The 22,808-nt window shown below is 55.2% G+C and overlaps 2 protein-coding genes across 2 annotated transcripts in view; both read right to left on the bottom strand.

The window, feature by feature from the left end:
• The window catches only part of MAN1C1 (mannosidase alpha class 1C member 1), a 50,722-nt gene extending 50,096 nt beyond the window's left edge, over positions 1 to 626 (bottom strand). Inside the window, exon 1 of the mRNA XM_088178225.1 lies at positions 45 to 626. Within this exon, the coding sequence (XP_088034351.1) occupies positions 45 to 611 (567 nt within the window). The 5' untranslated portion in view covers positions 612 to 626. The remainder of the gene's footprint in view (positions 1 to 44) is intronic.
• Positions 627 to 10,537: 9,911 nt separating this feature from the next.
• Positions 10,538 to 21,521, bottom strand: LDLRAP1 (low density lipoprotein receptor adaptor protein 1). Its single transcript, XM_014885642.2, has 9 exons — positions 21,366 to 21,521; positions 19,290 to 19,432; positions 18,357 to 18,469; positions 17,729 to 17,843; positions 16,213 to 16,285; positions 15,893 to 15,976; positions 15,601 to 15,728; positions 14,321 to 14,355; positions 10,538 to 12,692 (listed from the first exon to the last, which is right to left on the bottom strand). Exons 1-9 carry the CDS (start codon positions 21,448 to 21,450, stop codon positions 12,548 to 12,550), a joined length of 921 nt encoding a protein of 306 aa, XP_014741128.1. The 5' UTR covers positions 21,451 to 21,521; the 3' UTR covers positions 10,538 to 12,547.
• Positions 21,522 to 22,808: the final 1,287 nt, after the last annotated feature.

Genomic DNA, 22,808 nt, shown 5'->3' with positions numbered 1-22,808 from the left:
GAGCGGACACACGGCTGAGAGCTCTGCCTGCGCTCCTCACCCACCTCTTTGATCTTCATCCTGCGGGCGCGGGTCTCGGGATCCTCTCCGCGCCGCCCGCCGCGCACCGGGTGCCGGAGGCTGCGGCGGAACCGCTCGTAGTCGAAGCGGAACGGGGCTCGCGTGTCCCGGGCCGGGGGCTGGGCGCTGGCGGGCCGGGCCCGGCTCTCCCCGCCCTGCACCTGCTGCCGGGGCCCGGGCGCGGTGCGGGCCGGCGGCCCGGCCATGCGGGCGGCCGTGCGGAGCTTCTCCCGCAGGCGGCGCGGGGCGGCCGGGCTGGCGTGGCGGGGCTCGGCGGCCGCGGGGGGGCTGCGGGGCAGCTCGGTGTCGCGGGTGGAGGAGGAGGAGGCTGAGGACGAGGAGGCGGAGGATGAAGAGGAGGCGGAGGCGGTGGCCCGGCGGGGTAGGAAGAGACGCTTGAAGCGGGAGGAATCGGGCAGGAGGAAGAGGGCCCCGAAGCAGAGCGTGAGCAGGCCCGAGAGGAAGAGCAGGAACAGGAACTTCTGCGGCAGCCGCAGCCCCAGCGCCGCCGGCCAGCCCGGCATGCCCGGCAGCTTTCGCAGCAGCACCATGGGGCACCGGATCGCGGCCGCCGGGCGGGACCCGCCGCCACCTCCTGCGGCCAAGGGCTCAGCGGGGCCCGCCCTGGGCACCACCGGCCGCCTTCAGCGGGCACCGCACGCGGGTGGCTCCGGGCCGGGCGCAGCGGCGGTTCAGCGTCCCCGCTGCCCGCATGAAGGCGGCGGCGAGCGCATCCCGCCGGGGGTCGGGCCGGGCCGGGCCGAGCTGGGCTGAGCTGGTCCCGGTGCGGGTTCCCGGCCGGACGGTGCTCCGGGGCTGGTTCAGGCAGCGGTGCCGGGGCGGTGCGTGTGTCTGGGCGGCGGTGGGTTCATGCTGCGGCACGAAGAGACAAGAGCGCGGTCATTCAGCACCGCCGAGGATGCGGCCGGCAGACCAGCCTTTGTCCCCGGCCTGTCCCCCACCCTCCAGCCGCACTAGATCGGTTCCCTCTGTCCGGACTTGGCATCAACTCTGCGGTGTGCGAGCAGCTCCCGGCTCTGCACCATCTCCCCTCCAGCGCCGGGATGCCGGGCTGTGCTGCCGGGGGGACGAGAGGGAGAAAGAACCCCGGGAGGGACGCGGTTCCCTCGGACACCCGAGAGGGACGCGGTGCCCCGGGATACCCTGGAGTGGCCGGGTGCTCTGGGACAGCGCAAGCAGGCACGGACGAGGCTGCTCCGCTGCTCTGCCAGGAGCTGCCTTGGCCCGCACCGGGCTGGGGACGATGGGGCTGCAAGCCCAGCCTAGCAGAAAGCTCGGCTCCGGCTGAGCTTCTTGAGGCAAAAAAAAAAAAAAATCTACGGGTTTTGGGTTTGTCTAATAAATCCCGGTAAATTTCTCCCTGCTAGAGTTATCCATACCCCCCCAGATCCTCTTCTTGCAGAAGAGACAGAGCTCAACTCCCAGACCCCGCAGCCAGCAGGAGCCGGCTCAAAGCCCTACGGGCGACCCTCAAATGGCTCCTTGTGCTGCGGGCAGGGCCAGCGCTGCCCCCGAGCGCCTCACACCCGCCGGGCCGGCCACTCTGCTTCCCCAGCGCTCTTTACTCACCCCTCGGACACATCCAAGCCTCTCCGGCTCCTACAGTGAGCAAAATCCTCTCAGTCCTGCCCGCTCATCCCAAAAGCCCCTCGCTGCTGCCAGCGCTCAGGGGTGCCCGCTCAATTAGGAAAGATGCTGCGCTCCCCAGGGGACAGCTCCTCTCCCTGCCCAGGCGCGCATCCAGCAGGGAAGCTCCGAACTGCACCGAGCTCCTTTGCCAGGCTGTGTTTTTGCCCGCCCCCGTGCCGGGCTCGGGGACCGGCGGGGCGGCGCTGCCCGCTGCCCTCACGGAGCCCCGCCCGCGCCGCCGCTCACTGCGACAGCGCCCGGGCCCGCCCCTCCCGCCAACGGCCACTCCGCCGCCGCGCCAGCCAATCAGCGCGCACCGCTCTGCCCGCCCTCGCTCTCTATTGGCTGCTTGTCCCACCCTGGGAGCGCCCATTGGCCGCTGCCCGCGCCGGGGAAGCCGCGGGCTCCGCCTCCTTGTTTACCACAGTTGCGCGGCTCGAGCTTGGGGAGGGCTGTCCCCGCCCCTTTCCTCCAGCCACCGCCTCCCATTGGCCGCAGGAACGCCCCGTCCGCGCTGTGATTGGCGGAGGGGGGGGCGCCGCTACTTTAAAAAGGGGCTGCGGGCACGCGGCGGCCCCACAAGCCGTGAGGGCTCGGCGGGGGCGGGCGGATGCTTTTGTCACCGTTTCCGATACTCACGCACAGTGAGGGCTCTGAGGGCCCCATTTACCCACAGATTCCCCCCCTGAGGGGCTCCGTACCTTTAACAGATCACAGGGTAAATTTGAGTGAGCCTGTGAGATAATACCGTACCAGAGAGGGAGGTGGTGAATCAGGGTTTATGTTCATAAATTACAAAAAATGCCCTCAAAAAACCTGCAGAATTGGCAATAAAAAGGAGAAAGCATCTGAAGGCCCTCAGGAATAACTGGAGGATGGAAAGGGGCAGGACGAGGCTCCCAGAAAGGATAAACACAACCACCAGAGAAGAGCTGTGACTAAACTTGGAAGAACTAAAAGGGAATATTTTGTAGGCTGGAAAGGAGCTGGAGCTGCAGGGAAAGAAACCGTGTGGTGTTTGTGTCAGTGTGTGCCCCCTCACGACAAGCACGGGGACAAAGCCCTGAGCTGACTGCTGGGGCTGCCACACTCCCTGACAATCACACACACCACTAATATTGTCATTTTTACCTCAAAACTGCTCTTAAGGGGCATAAAACAGGATTGTGGAGCTGTGCTTGACCCCAGGCCAGCCTGGGTGCCCAGAAAAGCTGATCTGGAACAGAGACTAGACAGTTAAAAGGAAAAAAATTGGTATTTATTGAAAGGCTTCCAAAGGATATACTCTGGGAAATGCAAGAGCCCAGCCAGGATTCAACCCACACCCAAATCAAATCCAAAATAGATGCTGGTCAGGAGTTTTTGCACTTCTATAAGTTTTGGTTCATCAACATATTTGGGTCAATTATCCAACCATAGTTTCAGGTTATGAAGTCTCAACCCCTCGGCCTTTCCCTTTGCCATTGTTTTTGTTTTTTGGGTAACAATTGTCCTTGATTTTCTAGCTGGCAAAGGATTGTTTTGTCTAAGTCCCCTGTGAAGGGAATTTACCAACACCCAGCTTGAAGTTTCAGAGTTACACACCAAGCAGCAAAAAATATAGAAACATATTGAAAATACACAAGCTAATCTATTGAAATATTAAGCTATATAAATTATATCGGCTATTGAAAAATACAAAAGCTGAAACCCAAGGCCTCAGGTGGACCACGAGGCAGAGGAGGGAGGGATGGGGCTGCTCCATCCTTGGCACTGATGCTCCACAGGCTCCTCACAGCTCACAAAGGAAAATTTTGGACAAGGAGAGAGCCAGAGGCAGCTGCCACTTCCATTCCTTGGAGCAGGGATGGATTTTGGCAGCGCTGCCACCCCGGGGACCAGCACCAGCCAGACACCATCGCTGCCCACAGCCAACACAAACACAGAAATAATCCCTGCACCTTCCTGAAACCTCCTCTCCTGGGGAAAACCTCACACAGCCAGGCAGGCTGGGTTTTGTCTCATTAAAAAAACCAAACCAAAACAAACAACAAAACCCAAAAAACCCAAAAAAACAAACAAAAAATAAATTAAAAAAAAAAAAAAAAAAGCCAAACCCAACCCCAAACCAAGGGACCAAAACCCCAAAGCAGAGCTCTGTGTTCCAGTGCTGCTCCCTTGATCTGCTTAGGGAAGGGCCCAGGATGGGGAAGGTTGGGCAGCTCCGCTTCCTAAGAGGATTTGGGGGCATCAAGGAGGATAATAAATAAAAATGGGCAGCAGGGAGCAAAGCAGAGGGATGATAAAACAGAATCTTGTGAGCAAACCCAATTCTGCACTGCCTCGTTCCAGGCAGCAGCCATGGAAAAGTTGGAGGCTTATCTTTTAATTAGGTTAAATTAGGAAATCTTTTTGTTTTGCTCTGTGTTTAGCATGACATTGTCTTGGAGGTAAAAGCTTGGAAATGGAAGGTTTTCCAGATTAGGTTAAATTAAGATATTATGCTTCTTAAAGAAGACAAAGCATTGTCTTCAAGGTAAATGTTTAATTACATTTTAAAGACAATTTTGTCTGTGCAATAATAAGACAGAGCCCAGCTCTGCCCGTGACTGCAGCTCCAGACAGAAGCCAAATAAATTGAGAAATTGCTGTTGAAGGAGTTAGGAGGCAGAGTGTAATTACTGGGGAAATGGGGGTCCTGCTGCATTATGATTCTTGTTTTTTTAGCAGCTCTGGAAGACATAATTTAAAGAAAATTACTTTTTTTTTTTTTTTAATGGGCATAAGAAAAATAGAATTCAATATCCACCTTTCTGTGAGGAAGCAAAGTACAGAGTGATAGATAACACTCAGGGCAAAGGAGTTTGGCCCAATTATTGCACTCGAGCCTCCAGACCATCCTTTACAGAGCCTCGATGTTTATTCCTCTGTCAGAGCAGAAAATGCTCCTGGTTCTGGCTGTGGGATGAACCCCAGAGCTGGAATTGACTCCAGAAATCCCCTCTGGCTCCCAGAATGGCTCTGGGGGAAAAGGGAGAAGGGGGAAAAAAAGGAGAAGGGGAAAGAAAAAAAGGGAGAAAGAGAAGGGAGAAGGGGAAGGAAATCAACCACATGCAGACCCCAGAAAATGGGATATTTGTTGCCCCAAAGCTCTGAATTCAGATTCACACACTGATCTCAGCTCTGGCTGCTTTCACTCCACATTGCTACATGCCAGATATTAATTATCTGAATTCAGAGTCACACTTAGGGAAGCACAGGAGCCTTGCTGAGAATTCCAGCAGGCAGGACAGAGACATTTGCACAATGCAAAGCTCATCACCTCAGCCACACTCGAGAGGGGAAAAAAAAAAAAGAAAAACCCATTCACATGTGAGAAAACAGATGTAACCTGCTCTGAGTCCCCCACACGGAATTGTGGAGGAGCCAGATCTCACAGGGGGAGGAGGAGTCTTGCTTAATTATGGTAAAGGTCTCCATCTCAGCAATGTCACCTCCTGTGTGCCAGGGAAAATATCAAAGATGCTGAAAAAGAGTACAAAAGCAGAAACACAACATAAGGTGCACGGAGGAGAGAGCAGGAACATTTCTACTTTATTACATCCCTGGAACACCAGGTGACTAATGGAGCAGGCTGCAGCTTTTCTGTTTGTTTTTGGGTTTTTTTCTGGTTTTTTTTTCATTAAAATCAGCCTCATCAGAACTGTGCCTGTGTTCCATTTTGCTTAAATAAGGAGAGGGCCAGAGGAAGGCTGTGAATTTGCTCCTGTGAATGTGGAGCAGCTTTAGATGGCTGCAGAAACAACATCCCAAGTGGGAAAAGCCTGAGAATAATTTTCAGCCAAAGACTTCACCTGTCAGGAAATGCAGCTCAGACAAAGCAGACCTGAAGATAAATCAGGGAGGAATTTGGTGAAAGCAAAACAACCCCAGCTTTTCCCTGTGAGCCCAAACCCCCTGAGCTGTGCCCTGCACCTGGCAAGCACTGAAATCAGGACAGGCTTCTCTGCAGCCCAAAAGAATTTTTTGAGTCACCTTGAGGGTGAAGTTCATCTGTCCCGACCTGAGGAACGGGTCAGTGCCAGCCTGGCTGGGATGAATCACTGTCTACACTAAATTTAAACTGAGCCTAAGGAGCTCAGCCCCAAGTTGTTGTCACTTTGCCAGTGTGGTGTCCCACGTGGCATCCACAAAAGCCGTCCTGTGACACGGGCACAGCCTGCAGGGCCCAGCACCAGCACTCCCAGTATCACCCAGTACCTGATCAGGGTCCTTTACTGGTGGCCCTGGGCCAGCACAGCCCCTGCTGCTGCTGCTGCCACAGGGGGTTTGGATCCTCCAAATCCTCAGAAATGTCCTTTCCATCTTCCCTGGGTCAGTAGAAGATGAAACAATTTTGTGGTGCTGGTGTGGCACAGGGAAATGTTTTTCCTTCCTGCTGTCTCCAGCTCAGGCTCATCACTCCACGAGATGCCATGAAATGACAAATCTCCTGCAGGCACCCACAGACCCCACTCGGATTTCATCTTTCCTTTCCCTCCTTTAAAACTGCACACAGGGCAATGCTTAAAAAAACAAAAACATTTTCCTTGGGGCCTCCTGAGGGAGCCCAGCAGACTCTGGCCAGGGCAGTGCCTTGTCCCTGTCCCCAGCCCGTGGCTGGGTGAGCAGTGAGCTCACCCCAGTGCCCAGGACGAGGGGACAGGAGGTGTTTGTGCTGCATGAGCTCACAGGTTTTTATTGCTGTCTCCCAGGGGCTGCTCCAGCCACGCACTGCATACAGATGGAGAAAGCTCTGGCCAGGCTGGAGCACAGAAAACAACAATTATGGGATTATAAAAATACCTGCCAGGTATCAGGAATGTGAGAGGGGAGGGGATTGAGGAGTTCTGGGAAGGGAATTAACGACTCAGGGTTGTGTCTTTCTGTCCTGGCTTTGGGAAGGAAAAAAGAAAAAAAAACCCAAAATTTTTTTGTGAGACCTGAGGGGACACATGTCCAGAGGTGGAGCAGTGCCAACACTCCAGCACTGATTTTCTTCAGGGTTTGGGTTTTTTTTGAGCCAGAGCCACTGGGGACAGGCTGGTGTCCCTGGGCACAGGGAATGCTGTGCAGGACGTGGCCAGGGAGGCTGGGATTGCTCGTTTTTACTGTGAGGGAGGAGCGAGGTCACCTCTGCACATCTGTGGGACAGCCCCAGTGCCACGGTGGGGGTGGGTTTGGGGCTCTGACAGAGCTGCAGCATCCAGGGGCATCCCAAAGCCTGGGAGAAGCCTCTGTGTGCACGGCCCGAGGCAAACCCAGCTCAGCCTTTCAAGCCTGGCTGACTCCCAGGGCTTCCCCCTGAACCTGCTCAGGGCTCTTTCCATTTCATCCCAAACAGCCCCGTGCTGGCTCTGAGATAAAACAGGAACAATTTCAGCCTGCAAAAACCCTCGGGGACAGTCCTGGAGACAGCAGGAGAGCCCAGGGCTGGTGGTGGAGTGGTTGATGGCTCTGGGGTCACACAGAGGGGCAGCTGCCACCTCCTTGATCTTTCAAAGGACTTTGGCACCTGCTGGATCAAGCTTTGTTGGGATGGCAGGGAATACGTAGGGATTTCAGGGAATAGAACAGAGCAGTGCCAGGGCTGCAGAGGCCTTTCAGAGAGACGAAATAATTTGTTAAAAACACATTTGAGAGCTGTGTGTGGCCTCAGAGAGCCCTGGTGGCTCAGGGGCACTCTGGAGCTCGGCTCTGGTGCCATTTTTGGGTTTTTAGGTGACACCTCAGCCATGTGTGCAAAGGCAGAGCAGGTGCTGAGAGAGATTCCCCCAGTCAGTGGCTGTCAGCACAGCCAGGATCTCCTGTGCAGATGCTGTGTTACCACTCCAGCACCTCCCTGGGATGGCCCAGATCAGATAAAGCTGGAGCTCCCCAGGGCAGGCAGCTTTAAATCAGCATTTCCAGGAGCCCTTTTCACTGCCAGCCAGGGCTGGGATGCTCAGCCTGGCCCTGCCCCAGCTCCCGGCTCATCCTGAGCCTCTGGGGGGGTTTAATCACTCAGATTTGGTGACATCTCAGCAGGGCTGGCAGTGCCAGGGAAGGGCAGGACACACCTGCATCCCCCGGGGCTCCAGCCAGGGCAGCCCGCAGAGGTGACACGGGGACACACAGAGCAGCCCTGGGGCTGCTCCTCACCCTCAGCATCCTCATCACAGCCTCTCCTCCATCACCAGCCCCCACCGATGCCCGGGGCCACCCCTGGGCTGCCACCACGGGGCTCCCCACGGCCACTCAGAGGAGCCCAAACCCGTCCTGTGCCCGGGCTGGCTCTGGGGAAAGCCCAGGTTTGAATCTCAGGTGGGACAGGAGGGGGTGAATTCGGGGCTCGGCACCTCCCTGTGCCGTGGGGAAGCAGAGGGGGCTGGAGGGAGCAGCTCCAGCCTGTGCTGCTCTGCCCCATCCCCACCCCTGAGCCCCCTCCCACCGTGAGGATGTCAAAAGCACAACTGGGGAGGATCAGAGTGCCAGGGAGCTCTGCTGGGAATGCCTGGGGTGCTCCTACCTGGCTGTAATTTGTTATAAATTATTATAAATTCAGTAATTTACTGGATTCCTGCTCCAGGAGCTCTCCCATCCCATTCCTCAGACGTGAGTCAGGTCAGCTGGAAATACAAACAGGAGACCACAGAGGAGCAGGTGACCCAGATTCCGACAGACCTTCCCCAATTCCATCACAGCTTTTGTTTAACCGGCATGGAAAAACAAAGGCCAGCCTCTCACATCCCCTGAAAACAAAGCTCCTGCCTGCCCAGCACTGCCTCTTGTCACTCACAATCACATTTTGCCAACCCACTGCCCCCCAGACTCCCGTGGATCCACCACAGCCTCAAACATCAATTGAAGAATCAAACCTGGCCCCATTAAAGAATCAAATGCCCAGCACAGCCTCGTACCATGGATGTCAAATCCTCCCCAGAGCCCCCAGCCCTCACTTTGGGATTTATCTGGTTCCTCTGAGGGGTGGGAAGGTGGATTGGGGGCAGCTGTGGCTCCAGCTGTGCAGGGCAGAGCTGAGCTGATGTGGAACAGCTGGGAGGGAGCTGAGCCTGGATATTCCTGAAATATTCCTGAAATATTCCTGAATATTCCTGCCTCCAGCTGGAGCAATAAAGCTCTGCCAGAGTCGCTGGAATCCTCCTTTGCCTCATGCACCAACCACGAAATTACAGGTTCCTGTCACTCTTTATTACAGGTGATTTCACAGGAGCTGTGATTTCCAAACCTGAGCTGGATCTGCAGGTCCAGCAGATTTTTTTTGCCTCGTTCTCACCCCTGTTCCACCACCCACCCTCTGTGCTCTGTTTTTAGCTCACACGTGGAGCAAAGTTGGTCTGGAAGTCGCTGACAGAAGATGCACCTGGCTCCTGTCACCCATTCCCAAATAATCCCATTCCCAAAAGCTGCAGCCCCTCCTTTTCCAGCCTCCCTTTCAAACAATCCCAGAGAATTCTGACACATTTTCCCGGCTTTTAACGTTTTCCTTCGGGCTGGCTGAGCCACGGGCACTTCTGTGCCCATCAGCTCTTGCTCTGTAAAGGTGAAACGATGGGAAATGTTTCAGGTTTTAATCGCAGGGTGTGGTGACCTGGGGATGTTCCACGGGGCACTGGGAACCAAAGGACACTGAAGGCAAATCCCTGCAAGGCTGTTCCTGAGCAGGGCAAGCCCAGGCTGGGCTGGAAATGTTCCTGCACTGATTAAAGCTCTGCTCTCCCCCGGAGCTGTGCAGGGGACAAAGCTGCAGCCATCGCTGTCACCACCCCCCTTGCAGTGACACACGAGCCTGTGGGAGCCTCCCAGATTCTTTTTATATCCAAACTCTTCCTGGCTGAGCAATCCCAACCTGCTATTGATCCAGATGACGCATTTGATTCCTATAATTGAGATTGGAATTTAAAAAAAAAAAAAAAAAGCTTTTCTGTTTCTTGCAGCGGGTCTGTTGCTCACGTTGGACAGCTCGGTTTGCATCACTCGGGTTTTGGCCATGATTAAAGTCAGGGAATTTTTTAAAGGGTGGGAATCTGTAACTGCTCCAGCCCAAAAAAATCACCAGTGATGGAAGAGAAATACCTGGGTGTTCTCTCACCCATCACCTCTGAAATGGCAAGCAGATGCTGGAGTTGTTTTCTGGGGGGTCATGGAATGGTTTGGGTGGGAAAGGAGCTTAAAAATCTTCTCATTGCCAGCCCTGCCCTGGCAGGGACACCTCCCCTGTCCCAGGGGCTCCAGCCTGGCCTGGGCACTGCCACAAATCCAGGATTCCCCCCTGGTATTTCATCTAAACATTTCCTTGAGCTTTAACCCATTCCCCTTTGTCCTGGAAATAATAAAATAGAAATAAACCCAGGGCCAGCTGGGAAGTGAAAAAAGAACATTGCTGATGGTGCAGGCTCAGGAGAGAATTTCCAGCAGCTGAACTGGACAGGAATTCTCCAGTCCAACATGGAATAAACCCTGAGAGGAGAAAGGGATTCCAAATTCTCCTCTCTGGGCAGCAAACTGAGCTGGCACTTCTTCACTTCAGATCTTCCTGCAGGCACTGCACTGATGGAGGAAGTGCTGTGTGTTCATTTGTTTATTTGCAGAAAAAGGTTAAAAAAAAACCCAACAAAAACTCTATTAAAACTCTGCACCTCTGGGAGTGCCTTTGGAAGGTGTGATGTGACTCCAGGAGAGAAGTGATCAGCCTGCAATAATTTAGATGCTCCTGTTGCTATGGCTACTTTCTTTAAGTGAAGCATACCATTATAATTTAAATTTCCAGTAACTCACAGGAAGAAAAAAAAAAAAAAAAGACAGCACATTAAAAGTAATAAAAAATGCCAGAGACGCCAATGTTTTATTCCTGGCTGTCACTTTGACTTGTGACAGCGCTGCAGAAATGATCCAGGAGGAGCAGATTCAGGATTTTTATACATTTAATTCCATTAATTAATTACACCTGGGGCTCGTGGCTGTGGCCTGGTGACAGGATGGGAGCTGGGGGTGACACTGGGAGCTGGGATGTGACACTGGGATGTCACTCTGGAGTCTGGGATGTGACACTGGGATGTCACTCTGGGGTCTGGGATGTCACTCTGGCACCTCTGTGCTGCTGTGGCTGCTCCAAGGCAGGGCTTTTGTGTCACCAAAGTCCCCCCATGTCCCCCCTGGAGCAATGTGGGGCAGGGGGAGCAGAGCCAGCAGCCCCCAGCCCCTCAGCATCCCCTGGAATCCCCTCCCCAGGACACTCCTGATCCCATCCAGGCACGACCCAGCCACCAGAAGCTGCCACACCTTAAAGGAACCACGGGGAAAATAAAACCACCCAGCACAGAGGCTCAAAAAAAAAAAAACGGCAGAGTTTTTAATTCCCCTCAGTACAGGATATTCTTTAGAGCATCAGGTTTTCTTTAAAAATAAACCCCACTCTAGACACACAGGGACAGTGTTGTGAGTCTCAGGATGTGCTGCTGGAGTCTCCAGGAAAGGAGAGAGGTGAATGCACAGAGAAATCCTCCCAGTCCATCCCAGTGCTCAGATCTGAGCTCGCTGGGGTCAGGGCTGGCTCCAGGCTCTGCTGTTCCCCACTCCCAGGGGCTGCCAGGACCCGGGCACAGCAATTCCAAAATGTGGAGCTGCTTCAAACACCTCTGCAGCATCCACAGAGCCCAGGTTTTAGCACACACCTGCTGAGTCAGCTCCACAAATCCTCCACCCCTTCTCACTCTCACACCTGGGGGAGGAAAATCTCTCAAAGCTAAGTCAGAGTCACTCTGCTGCTTCCTAAATGAATTCTTACAGCTGACAGAGAAGGTTTTTCCCTTCCTGCCAGCAGCTTTAAGGGAGTTCTAAAGAGCTACCTGGGGAATGAATTAGTGCTTCCAAGCCAAGTTACAAATCTATAAAACAGATTAGTACACTTCACATAAGGCCACAAACACTGTGAGGTGTCAGTGATCCACTCAGGATCGTTAAACTTCATCTTTTAATTAGCATAAGCTTTATACCTCCATTGCTGATTCTCAGTCCCAGGGGGAGATGGAGCTTCCTGAGCCCCCCAGGAGCTGCCAGGGAGAGGGGAGGACTGGGCTGGGCAGCCCTTGCTAATGGCACAGCCAGGAACTGCTCCTGGGAACGAGGATCTCGGCTCCTGCTGCCCTTCCCAGCACAATTCAGCCAAACAAATCCTCCCCCCCTGCTGCTTTTAAAGCCAAAGGAGCTTCGGGACCTCGAGTGGCATCAGAGTGAGGGGTCAGCCTGGAGCCAGGGCTGCAGCATGGCCAGGGTGGGTAATTATTTTTTGGGTAATTATTTTTGGGTAATTAGCTTCTGAAGAGAAGTTCCAGGCACTGCTTACCTTGACAATTCGGACCATTGCTTTCAGTTCAAGTTTTAAAGTGCAAAACTTTGGAGTCTTTGGGTTAAAAAGGCGTCGATTCCCCGAGGGTGACTGAGAGCTGGGCCACAGCCCCTGGGACAAAAGCTCTGCTCCCTCTCTGCTCCCTCGCTGGCAGCAGCTGCTGCAAACCCTCCTGGCCAGGCAGGTGCTGTGTCTGCTCCACACTGGGGGGATCAGGAACGCCTGGAGCTGCCTTTGCATCCCAGCCCTGGGCTGGGGATGCTCCCAGAGGGGCTTTGGTGGTGCCCAGGAGGAGCTGGAACTGCTGCAGGTGCTCCCCACACCTCCCAGCAACTTTGTAAACCGTGAATAAATAAAATCCAAAAGCGTCTGGTGGCTTAGAGAAAAGCAAGGTAGAAAAATCCGAGTTAGGCTCGTGGTGAAGCTTTGGTCTAAACTGGGCTGTGGCATCCCCTGGAGCTTTTCCTCTCCTCAGAACATGAACAGCTCGTCCTTCTCTGCCGTGCTGGGCTCCAGTTTGTTCCAGTCCACAGGGGACAGAGTCTCTGCACTCTGCATGTCCTGAGCTGACAGCCCCGTGTCCAGAACCTGGGGGTTTGTCCTGGACTGGGCCAGCCTGGGGGGGCACAGAAACACAGAGTGAAACACGGGAAAACAGAATAAAACAGGGTTAGAACACAGAGTGAAACACAAAGTGAAACAGAGTAAAACACAGAGGAAACAGAAAAACACAAGAAAACACAGAGGGAAACAAAGGAAAACAGAATAAAACAGAGTATAACAGTAAAACACAGAGTGAAACACAGGAAAAACACAGGAAAACAGAATTAAAACACAGAGGAAAACAGAAAAACACAGGAAAACAGAATGAAACACCAGAAAACAAACAGAATAAAACAATAAAAACACAGAGGGAAACACCAGAATAAAACCCAGAGTGAAAGGCAGAGCTGGGTGGTTTCACTCCTGCTGCACCCCCAGAGCTCCAGCTCCACATCCCAGCCCCCCCAGTGGATTGGGAACTCTCAGCAAAGGGGGAAAGGCAGCACAGGGGCTGGCACAGAACATTCCCAGCTCTGCTGCTGGAATGTCCCAGCATTTCCCCTGCAGGAATCCCTGCAGGAATCCCTGCAATGTGCAGCCTGGACACTCCAGGGGCGCTGCCTGCCAGGGCAGAGCTTCCCCCCCTGGAGCTGGGACTCAGCTCTGCTGATGTTGGGACAGCCCCAGAACAGCTGGAAGAGTTTTTCATCCCAGATGTTTCACAAAACCCAGCTCGTTGTTGTTGTTGTGTGATTTAAGTATTTAAATGCTGTGGGGAAATGTGGAGGTTAATTCAGATATTTGGGATTTCATCCAGGGGAGGCACAACATCCAAAAGAGCCTGAGATGAAGCCCCAGTTTTTAATAAAGAAGAGAAATGAGTGGTGATGTGGCAGGAGTGGTTTGGGGAGTGCTGCAGGGTGAGCAGGACAGACCCTGAGTCACCAGAGGGCCCAGGGTGATGTGAGAGCTCAGCAATGCAGAACAAAGCCCAAAATCACCCCGTGGGGCAGGGAGCAGGAGGAAAACACAGAAACCAGGACATGAGCTCCTGCTCAGCTGTAAATCACCCCTGAGAGCCCTACAGGACCCCAAGGGCTGAGCAGGAACTGCTGCAAAGCCTCCTCCTGCCTCACCCCCTCCTCCTGCACCTCCCAGGACCAGGGGGAGGAAGAGGAGGAGGAGGAGGAAGAGGAGGATGGGACCCAGAGAAACCTCAGCAGCCCTGCCAGGCCAGGCAGGAAAAGCCACCCCAAAGGAAATGGGTTTGTTTGGCTTTGCTGCAGTGCTGAGCACGGGCAGGGGAAGCCTTGAATCTGGAGAGGAAAGAGGAATAAACCCCAGGAATCCACGGCCACACTGCCTCAATTTGTGGCCTGGGGAAGAGCAAAGCCCCCAGTGCCAGAAGCTGGGAGCAACAGCCTGAAAAAAACCCGGGAGAGTGGGAGCAGACCCAGCCAGTGCTGGGGGAACTCAATTCCCTATCACACACTGCATCCTTAAAAGGTTGACAAAATATTGGGCTTATCAGGCAGCCTGACAGCCTATCTTTCAATTACCAGCTGAGGCTGTGATGGGGCAGCTGCTCAGGTCAGATCACAGCCCTGATTAGATTAAGGAGCTTTATTAAAAGCCAGGCACCAGTCGAGTCTCCGGGGCTGCTCCCCGTGCCCAGCTCGGGAAGGGAGTGATGAGAATTACCTTGAGAACGCCTCGTCGAGACCATCATCCATTTCCTTTGTTAGGAGATAAAAAGAGAGACAAGTAGTTGCTAAGAGAGCTGCACAAAAGTGTATTTAGAGATCTGGCTCTGCACTCAGATTAAAAAAAAAATAATAAAATAAATTATCTGTTGGCTTCTGAGTGCTTCAATCACCTCCTCTGCATCTGCCTCCTCTGCCCCAGCTGCAGGGAAAAGGTGAATCCCAGCGGTTTTGCCCTTTCCCTCCATGCCCAAACGGGCAGATCGAGCCCCCAGGTCCGTGCCAGGGTTAACCCATTCCTGCCCTGCCACCAGGAGGGACCAGGAGGGACCCCAGGGCTTTCTGTGCATCAGGATCAGGAGAGCAGCTCTGCACACACAGCAGGGAATTAAAACCAGCTCTGGGATCCTTTATCCTGCTCTGCTCCCAGAGCTGGAGCTGCTTGGGACAAAGGTTTTGGGCAATTCCCAAAATCCTGCAATGCACTTACAGACTTAATGCAATTAATGAGTAAAGTATGAGAACTCTGTAAGCAGGGGGGGACTGGAGATTGCTGCTAAGCTGCAGGATTTGATTCAGCCTTAGAGCTGATCTCAGGTTTAACCTGGAAAGCCTCGGGCTCAGGCTCCAGGCTAAGGAACCTGCAATTATCCTGCAATGCCCAAAATGCAGCAGGCAGGGGGGCTGCAGAGAGGGGCTGGGGTGGGGATGAGACCCCAGGGCTGGTGGCCAGAGAGCCATGGAATGGTCTGGGTGGGATCCCAGCCTGGCCTTGGGCACTGCCAGGGATCCAGGGGCACCCCCTGCCCAAAATCCCAGCTAAGCCCACCCAGGGCTGCATCCCCATCCCTCAGAGATCCCTGGAACAACGAACCCACAGGACTCAGGACCACTCAAGAACCACCCAAGCCCCCACAGACACCAACAGGAGCAGGGAAAAGCAAAGACTAACAATGAACAGAAACAGCAGCTGGTTTTAGTGAGCAGTAAATACCACAAGGCAATGATTTCTGATTTCAGAGCACTCAGGTGAGCTCTCAGTGAAGTGCCAAAGCACTGAGCAATGTTCCAGCAGAACCAGCAGCATTCACTTCCCTGGAGCTGCATTTCCCAGGGGCTTTGCACCCTGGTCATTTATCAGGGACTGAACCCTCAGGGATCACTCCCAGCTCTGGAATAATCCCTGAGCAGCTCAGGCACCCCAGAGCTCCCAGTTGGTCCCAGTTGGTCCCAGTTGAGCCCAGGGCTCCCCTGCAGCCCCCCCAGGCTGTCCCTTACCCACACCACGTTGTTGTTGACCGAGGGGCTGGGCCCAAAGCTGCTGTTGTCCAGCTCTGGGGACTCGGTGCTGCCCAGGGGGGACCTGGCAGGGTCCCCCAAATCCAGCAGGGTCCCCATGGCTGCTGCTGTGGGCAGAGCAGAGAGGGAGTGAGGAGCACACAGAGCCCAAACCTTGTCCCCCATCCCTCAGGCTGTCCCTATCCCTGGGTAGGGACATCTCCCAAACCTTCAGGGACAATCCCAAACCCCTCAGGACTGTCCCCATGCCCATCCCACAGCTCTGCCTCACCTGGCACAGGATGAGCAGGAGTTTCTGAGCCAGGGCTGCTCGTCCCTTCTGCTGCCAGGATGGATCTTTCCCTCTTCTCCTTCTCTGCAAAAAGAGGAAATCCCCCCCCAAAAAAAGAGATCCCATCACTGCCTGCAATGGGTGGAGGAGGGATGGGGAGAGCTGAGGGTGCTTTTATCACCTCATGGAAGGTGAAAGCAAAAATCCCAACAGTGGCAGGGAGCAGGAAAGCCAAAATCTGGCTGGATTTCCAGGGCTGGGAATTTGGGAGGCAGGGGAAAAGCTGGGAAAACAGCAAAGGGACCCCTGAGGTTTCTCACCTTCCTTTGCTGCTTGCCAGAACTCAAAGGCAATTCTGAAAGCCTGAGCCACAGTCAGGGTGACAGCCTGAGCCTGCAGGGGCAGAGAGAGCTTGAATGAAACCTCTGAAATCACTGAGATCATAGAAATCACTGGAATCAACCACTGAAACCACTGAGATCAACCACTGAAACCACTGAGATCAACCACTGAGATCTCTGAGATCAGTGGAATCACTGCAATCTCTGATAAATGCTCCCCACAGCCAGAGCCTCAGGGCTGAGTTTGCTTTCCCAAGCTGGAACAGAACAAACCCAGAGCTGGGGCTGGACCTGGCAGCTCCCAGGGAATGGGGGGGACCCAGACAGGGCTCAGCACCCCCAAAATGCAGGCAGGGGGGGCAGGGAGGCCCCAGAGCCATCAGTGCCAATTAAGGCTGGCACACAGGAGAGCTCATCTGAATGTCAGAGCTGTTTACATCCCTGATGGAAGTGCAAATGCTTTATGGTAAAAAAAAAACAAAAACAACCCTTAAATATGGTAATTAATATGAAACTCCTCACAGCTGTTTACAATTTCAGCTGTCACATCTGAATCAAGTTTAATAGACCCAGCTACTGTTTAGAATTACCCAGGAACTAAAAATATGGATTAATGAGGTGCCTGTGCCTGGGAGCTGTGGTGCATCCAGGGACCTTGCCCTGGGGAGGGCTGGCTCCCAGTCTGGGAGCAGGGATCACCTCAGCAGCAGGATGTTCCTGCATTTTACAGACCAGGAAAAAGGAAATTATTCCGAGTTTTTGCCACAAAAAGGCTTTGGAGAACTTTACTTGGAGGGGGGATGCACTGAGCTGATGTAGCACTGAGATAATTCTTTCAGCAGAAGGAAGATTTAAATTTTAATTTGCAGAGTGAGGCTTATCTTGGCCATGCAAGGATGGGAGCAAACACTGAGGAAAGGAGAGAGAACCTGTGGATCCCATTATTCTCTCCAAGGGGAAAAAAAAAAAAAATGAGCTGGGAGAGGCAGAGAATGTGAACAGAGCTGCTGGGGACCAGGCTGGGATGGCCCTCAGGGGGGGTTTGGGACATTCCATCCCCCATGCAGGGAAGGATTTTTGGGGTCTGAGCTGCCCTAAAGCCCCTCCTGGCACGGGCAGGGGGCTCAGCCCCAGCTCTGGCTCTCCCTGCTCTGCTCCTCTCTCTCGTCCCCATCCTGGAACCAGCAGGGAAGGATCCCAGGAGGCCTCAAAGGCAGAGCCAGACTCTCCCACAGCCCAATCTCTGCCCTGAGCCCCATCCCTGGCACACAGCAGGGTCTGCAGGGGCACAGATGCCACCAAAAAAATCTGTCCCTGGAGCCCCTGGACACCTCCTGCCCCTCTGCTCACCCCAGGTCCTGTCAGCCTCACCCCAGAGAGGATTTCAGCAGCCAGGACAAGAATCCAGCTGGGGAACAGCAGCAGGAGCTGTCCCTGAGCCTTCCTCCCATCCCTGCAGCCCCCTCCTCCTCCTCCTGCTGCCCCCTGCACTGACCATTTTCCTCTTGGAGCACAGGAAGGCGTGGCACTCCAGGCTCTCGTTCAGCTGGTTCTGGGCAATGTAGGCAAACACTTTGTCGTGGCTCTTGTCTGCCGTGCAGTAGGAAATCCTGCAAGACACACCAGCTCTGGGGACACGGGCTGGGGACAGGCTCCCAAACCTCCTGGGCTGCCAGCAGCAGCTGCCCAGCTCCAGGGCCCAGCAGGGAGCACGGGGATGTCACAGGGCTGGCACAAATCCCTCCCAGAGTGCAGGAGGTGATGGCACAGGGCTGGGCAGGGTGAGATCATGGCACCACAGGGAGAGGAGAGACAGAGAAAAGAGAGACAGAGAAGGGAAAGAAAAGGAAGAGAAAAGAGAGAGAAAAGGGAAATAAAAAGGAGAGAGAAAAGGGAAAAAAAAGAGAGAGAGAAAAAAAGGGAGAGAAAAAAGGGAGAGAAAAGAGAGAGAGAAAAGGGAGAAATAAAAGAGAAAGGAAAGAAAAGAAAAGAGACAGTCTGTAAATCATCTGTAAATGTCCCTGAACTGATCCCCCAGCCCTGTGCAGCTCCCGGGGCTGTGAGGAGCAGCCCAGAGCAGCAGCCCCGGGGCACAGGGCCAGGAGAGCCCCCCCAGAGCTCACCTGTAAATGGAGATGTTCTCGATGAGCTCGTTGGTGCTGCTGTCCCTCAGCACAATCCCCCGGGGTGACACCTTCAGCGTCACCTTCTGCAGCTTCTTGCCACTTGCTTTGGCCTTTGGGAGGGAAAAGTGCCAGGATTTGAACACTGGAACCCCCAAAAAGTGCCAGGATTTGAACACTGGAACCCCCAAAGGTGTGGGAGCAGATCCTGGGGATGCACACTGGGGTCACCACAGGGCACTGCTTAACCCTTTCCTGCCCTGCAGCAGGGACAGGGACACCTGGGGAGGGGACAGGGACAGGGGGATGGTTGGAAATGTGCTGGGGGAAGGCTGGCAATCAGGGGATGGTTGGAAATCCACCCCTGTGAGGCTGCAGTGGGACGGTAGCTCTGTGTGGAACTGGAGCTGCCCCACTCCCTGCCCCTCCCAACCCTCCAAATCCTGGGCAGGAACAGCCAGAGCAGCTCTGGCCACGCTCCAGTCGCTGTCCCTGCCTGCTGAGGGCACCCAGCCCCGGGGCAGGCTGATCCAGCAGCTCAGAGCCTCCCCACACACCCTGGCTTATCACAGAGCCAGAGCTGATCACAGAGCAACGTCCCCAGAGAGCCCCAACCCAGAGCCTGGCCTGGCCCCAGGGGCTGCAACTGCCTGCAACCCCAAACCCCCTGGAAATCCCAAATTCCCTGGAGCTGCAACCCCAAACCCCCTGGAAATCCCAAATTCCCTGGAGCTGCAATCCCAAATTCCTTGGAAATCCCAAATTCCCTGGAGCTGCAACCCCAAAGCCCCTGGAGCTGCAATCCCAACACATCTGGAAATCCCAACACTTCTAGAGCTGCATCTTTGGAACCCTTCGAACTGAGACTGCCCCGAAGATCAGAGCCAGCAGGGGACACCCAGGGACACCCAGGGGACACCCAGGGACACTCACGGTGGCCACGATCCTCTTGACAGCGGCTGCAGAGAGCTCCTCCCCCTTGGGCTGCTCCACCAGGGTCATGCCCAGGTACTTGAGGCTGAAGAGCATCCCCTCGAGCAGCGTCTCCCTCGTGTCTGTCCAGTTCTCGGGCAGCTCTGGGGACACAAGGGGGGCTCCTGGGGTCACAGCCGCCCCCCAGGACACCCCCAGGGGGGCACAGGGGGGGCTGGGACAGGAGGCAGCAGCACTTGAGCCAGAGGTGTTCACCTGGGAGCCTCCCCTGCAGCAAAAACAAATCCCAAAAATCTCCCCACGGGCCACAGCAAAGAGCAGGAACCCTTGAGGAGCCCCCAGGGCAGTGACCTGACCCTGCCCAGCCTCGCCTACACAAGGAGGAGAAAATGGGATTTGCTGCTAAGCCCGGGCTAAGCTGGGATCCAGGTGAGGTGACCTGGGCACCTACAAACCCCTTGGGAACCACCACAGACCCTCCCTGAGCTGCTGGGGGGTTCTAAACATAAATAAACGTGGGGTCAAGGTCGGAGTCAGCTGGGGGCTCCTAAACCTGGAATTCCACAGCAGGAGCCAAAATCAGCCTGGGATGTGCTGAAGGAGCAGGAGGCAAAACCCAGAGCCCTGGGGAGGGATGGGAGACAAAAAAACAACCCTGGGGAGGGATAGGAGAGAAAAAACAGCCCTGGGGAGGGATAGGAGAGAAAAAACAGCCCTGGGGAGGGATAGGAGAGAAAAAACAACCCTGGACAAGGATGGGAGAGAAAAACCAGCCCTGAGGCTTCACTGCCTCCAGTGGGGCCAAACTCCAGAGCTCCTGGCACACCTGCAGGGCTGGGAGGATGCTGGACACACCTGCAGGGCTGGGGGCACCTGGACACGCCCCGGAGCTCGCCCAGGTGACTCAGGCTCCCTGTGGGAGGGCAGGTAAGCCATGAACACCCTGCCCTGCCAGCGGGGCCCTGGGCCGGGGTCTCACCTGGCACACCTGGAGAGGGGCAGGGAGCGGCCAAGGACAGGTGGGATGCTGGATTTTCTAAACCTGGATTTTAGGAAATCTAACCTGGATTTCCAGAACCCAGGAGTGCTGCCTTGGCTGATGCCGGGTGGGCTCGTGTGCCAAGGACGGGCAATGGCCACAAATCCCCTTGATGCCACCTGGGCAACCACAAGTGCTGGCACGGAAATAAAGCGCTTTAACCGCGGCCACCAAAGGGGACAGCGACATCCGGGGGCACCGAGGGCTCTGCAAGGTCCCGGCCCCCCCAGTGGCCACCCGGCCCCCCCAGCTAGCCCCGCTGGTGCTGATCCCTAATCCCGGCTGTCACAGCGGATCAGCGACAGCCACAAGTTCGATGTCACCTCGGGGGGTGCGCGGTGGCCCCGCCCGGCCCCGCGTGGCCGCTCGCCACGGGACCATCGATCGTGGGACGGGGCCAGCAGCGGGACCAGGTCACGGAGTGCCCGGAGGGGCAACCCTGGTGTCAGGCTGGAGGACAGGGGGACACGGGGACACAGGGACAAGGGGGCACGGGGATATAGGGACATGGGGACAGAGGGACAGGGGGACAAGGGGGACATGGGGGACACAGGGAAAGAGGGACAAGGGGACACGGGGACAGGGGGACACGGGGACACAGGGGGATATGGGGACAGGGGGATATGGGGACAGGGGGGACACAGGGACACGGGGGATATGGGGACAGGAGGACACAGGGACAGGGGGACACAGGGACAGGGGGACACAGGGACAGGGGGACACAGGGACAGGGGTTCAGGGCCAGCCCCAACGAGCCCCACAGCGCAAGGAAAGCGGCGCGCACGGGGCGGAGCAAAACGTGCGGCGAAAAGTGAGGCGAAAAGTGAGGCTAAAAGTGAGGCTAAAAGTGAGGCTAAAAGTGCAAAAAGAGCGGCGTGAGAGACCCAAAGTGAAGCGAGAGGGGAGAGCGGAGAGCTGGGAGGAAGGGGAGGGAACGGGCGGGGTAAAACAGGGAAAAGAAGGGAAAAGAGCCGGGAAAAGAGCGGGGAGCGGCGGGCGGGATGGGTGCGGGGGTTCGGTTCGGGCTCTGCTCTCACTCTGGTGCCTCCCGCCGGCCCACGATGGTTTGTGCACGCTGGGGCTGCGGAGCAGGGCCCGGCCCGCGGAGCGCAGCGCGTCCATCCCGGCCTGGCCCGGCCCGGCCCGGCCCGCGCACAACTCCGCGGCGGCGGCGGCGGCGCTGAGGGAGCCCGGGGGCGGGGCCATGCAAATGAGTGGTGACGTCACATGACACGCCCTGGGACACGCCACGCCCACCCTGCCCTGAGGGGGGACCGAGAAACTGTGAGGGGACATTAAAACTGTGAGGGGACATTAAAACTGTGAGGGCACCCTAAAACTGTGAGGGGACATTAAAACTGTGAGGGCACCCTAAAACTGTGAGGGGATCCTAAAACTGTGAGGGGACATTGAAACTGTGAGGGCACCCTAAAACTGTGAGGGGACATTAAAACTGTGAGGGGACATTGAAACTGTGAGGGCACCCTAAAACTGTGAGGGGACATTAAAACTGTGAGGGGACATTAAAACTGTGAGGGATCCTAAAACTGTGAGGGGACATTAAAACTGTGAGGGGACATTAAAACTGTGAGGGATCCTAAAACTGTGAGGGGATCCTAAAACTGTGAGGGGACATTAAAACTGTGAGGGATCCTAAAACTGTGAGGGGATCCTAAAACTGTGAGGGGATCCTAAAACGCCACTGGAGGGAAGATGAAGGCCCTGGAAGTTTTCTGAAATTAAAAGGATAATAATGAGGTTAAACCCCGTGTTTGGGATTTGCAGACTAACGCCTCCCAAAGCCTGTCATTGACACAAACGTTTGTGTGGTTGAAAATCTCCTTTTTGGTTCCATTTGAACGTTCCCCTCTCGGCTTTGGGGCTGGGGCAGGGCAGCCACACCGAGCTCCTCTCACCAGAGGAGCCCAAAAATCCCAGTTTGAACTGGGATGGAGCCACTGCTGTGTCCCCATTAGAGCCGGGTTTGAATCTGAGCTGGGCTCAGGGACCAAGGCTTGAGAGGAGAAACTTCCTGGAGCTCAGAGCACAAAAACACCAAAAATCCCCCAAAATCCCCCAAATCCCCCAAAATCGCTGTGCAAGGGACAAATTTAAACATTTCCACAGATCCTGCTCTGAGCATCTCTGCAATCTCTGCTCATGGGAAGCTCCCACTCAGGCCTGGGACTTGCAGGCTGAGCTCAAATGTTTCTGTAAATCAGGGATGAGCTGAGCCTGGAGAGTTCAGGCAGATTTGCCATTAATTATTGATTATTAATTATTGGCCAGAGCTGGGATTTACCTCCCCAATTCTGAATTTTGCATCAGCACTGCCTGAATAAATCTGAATAAATCCGAATAAATCCCACCCTGCTCTGCCCCAGGGCCACCAAAGGGGACAGAGCCTCAAGTGCCACCGTCCTGTCCTGTCCTTTTGGGGTGTCCCCCTGTCCTGTCCTGTCCTTTTGGGGTGTCCCCCT

Source organism: Sturnus vulgaris, chromosome 24 (genome assembly GCF_052056855.1).
Source record: "Sturnus vulgaris isolate bStuVul1 chromosome 24, bStuVul1.hap1, whole genome shotgun sequence".
NCBI lineage: Eukaryota > Metazoa > Chordata > Aves > Passeriformes > Sturnidae > Sturnus > Sturnus vulgaris.
The sequence above is the reverse complement of the archived record's forward strand: the minus strand, read 5'-3'. Positions and strand labels throughout refer to the sequence as shown.

Bases quoted from the DNA above. Each gene is read 5' to 3' on its own strand.
- LDLRAP1 (XM_014885642.2), bottom strand. From the start codon at position 21,450: ATGGACGCGCTGCGCTCCGCGGGCCGGGCCCTGCTCCGCAGCCCCAGC. The intron at 18,470-19,289 runs GTGAGTGTCCCT...TCCCTCCCAAAG, and splicing joins TCAAGAGGATCGTGGCCACC to GCCAAAGCAAGTGGCAAGAA. The intron at 17,844-18,356 runs GTGAGCTCTGGG...TGTGTCTTGCAG, and splicing joins GAGAACATCTCCATTTACAG to GATTTCCTACTGCACGGCAG.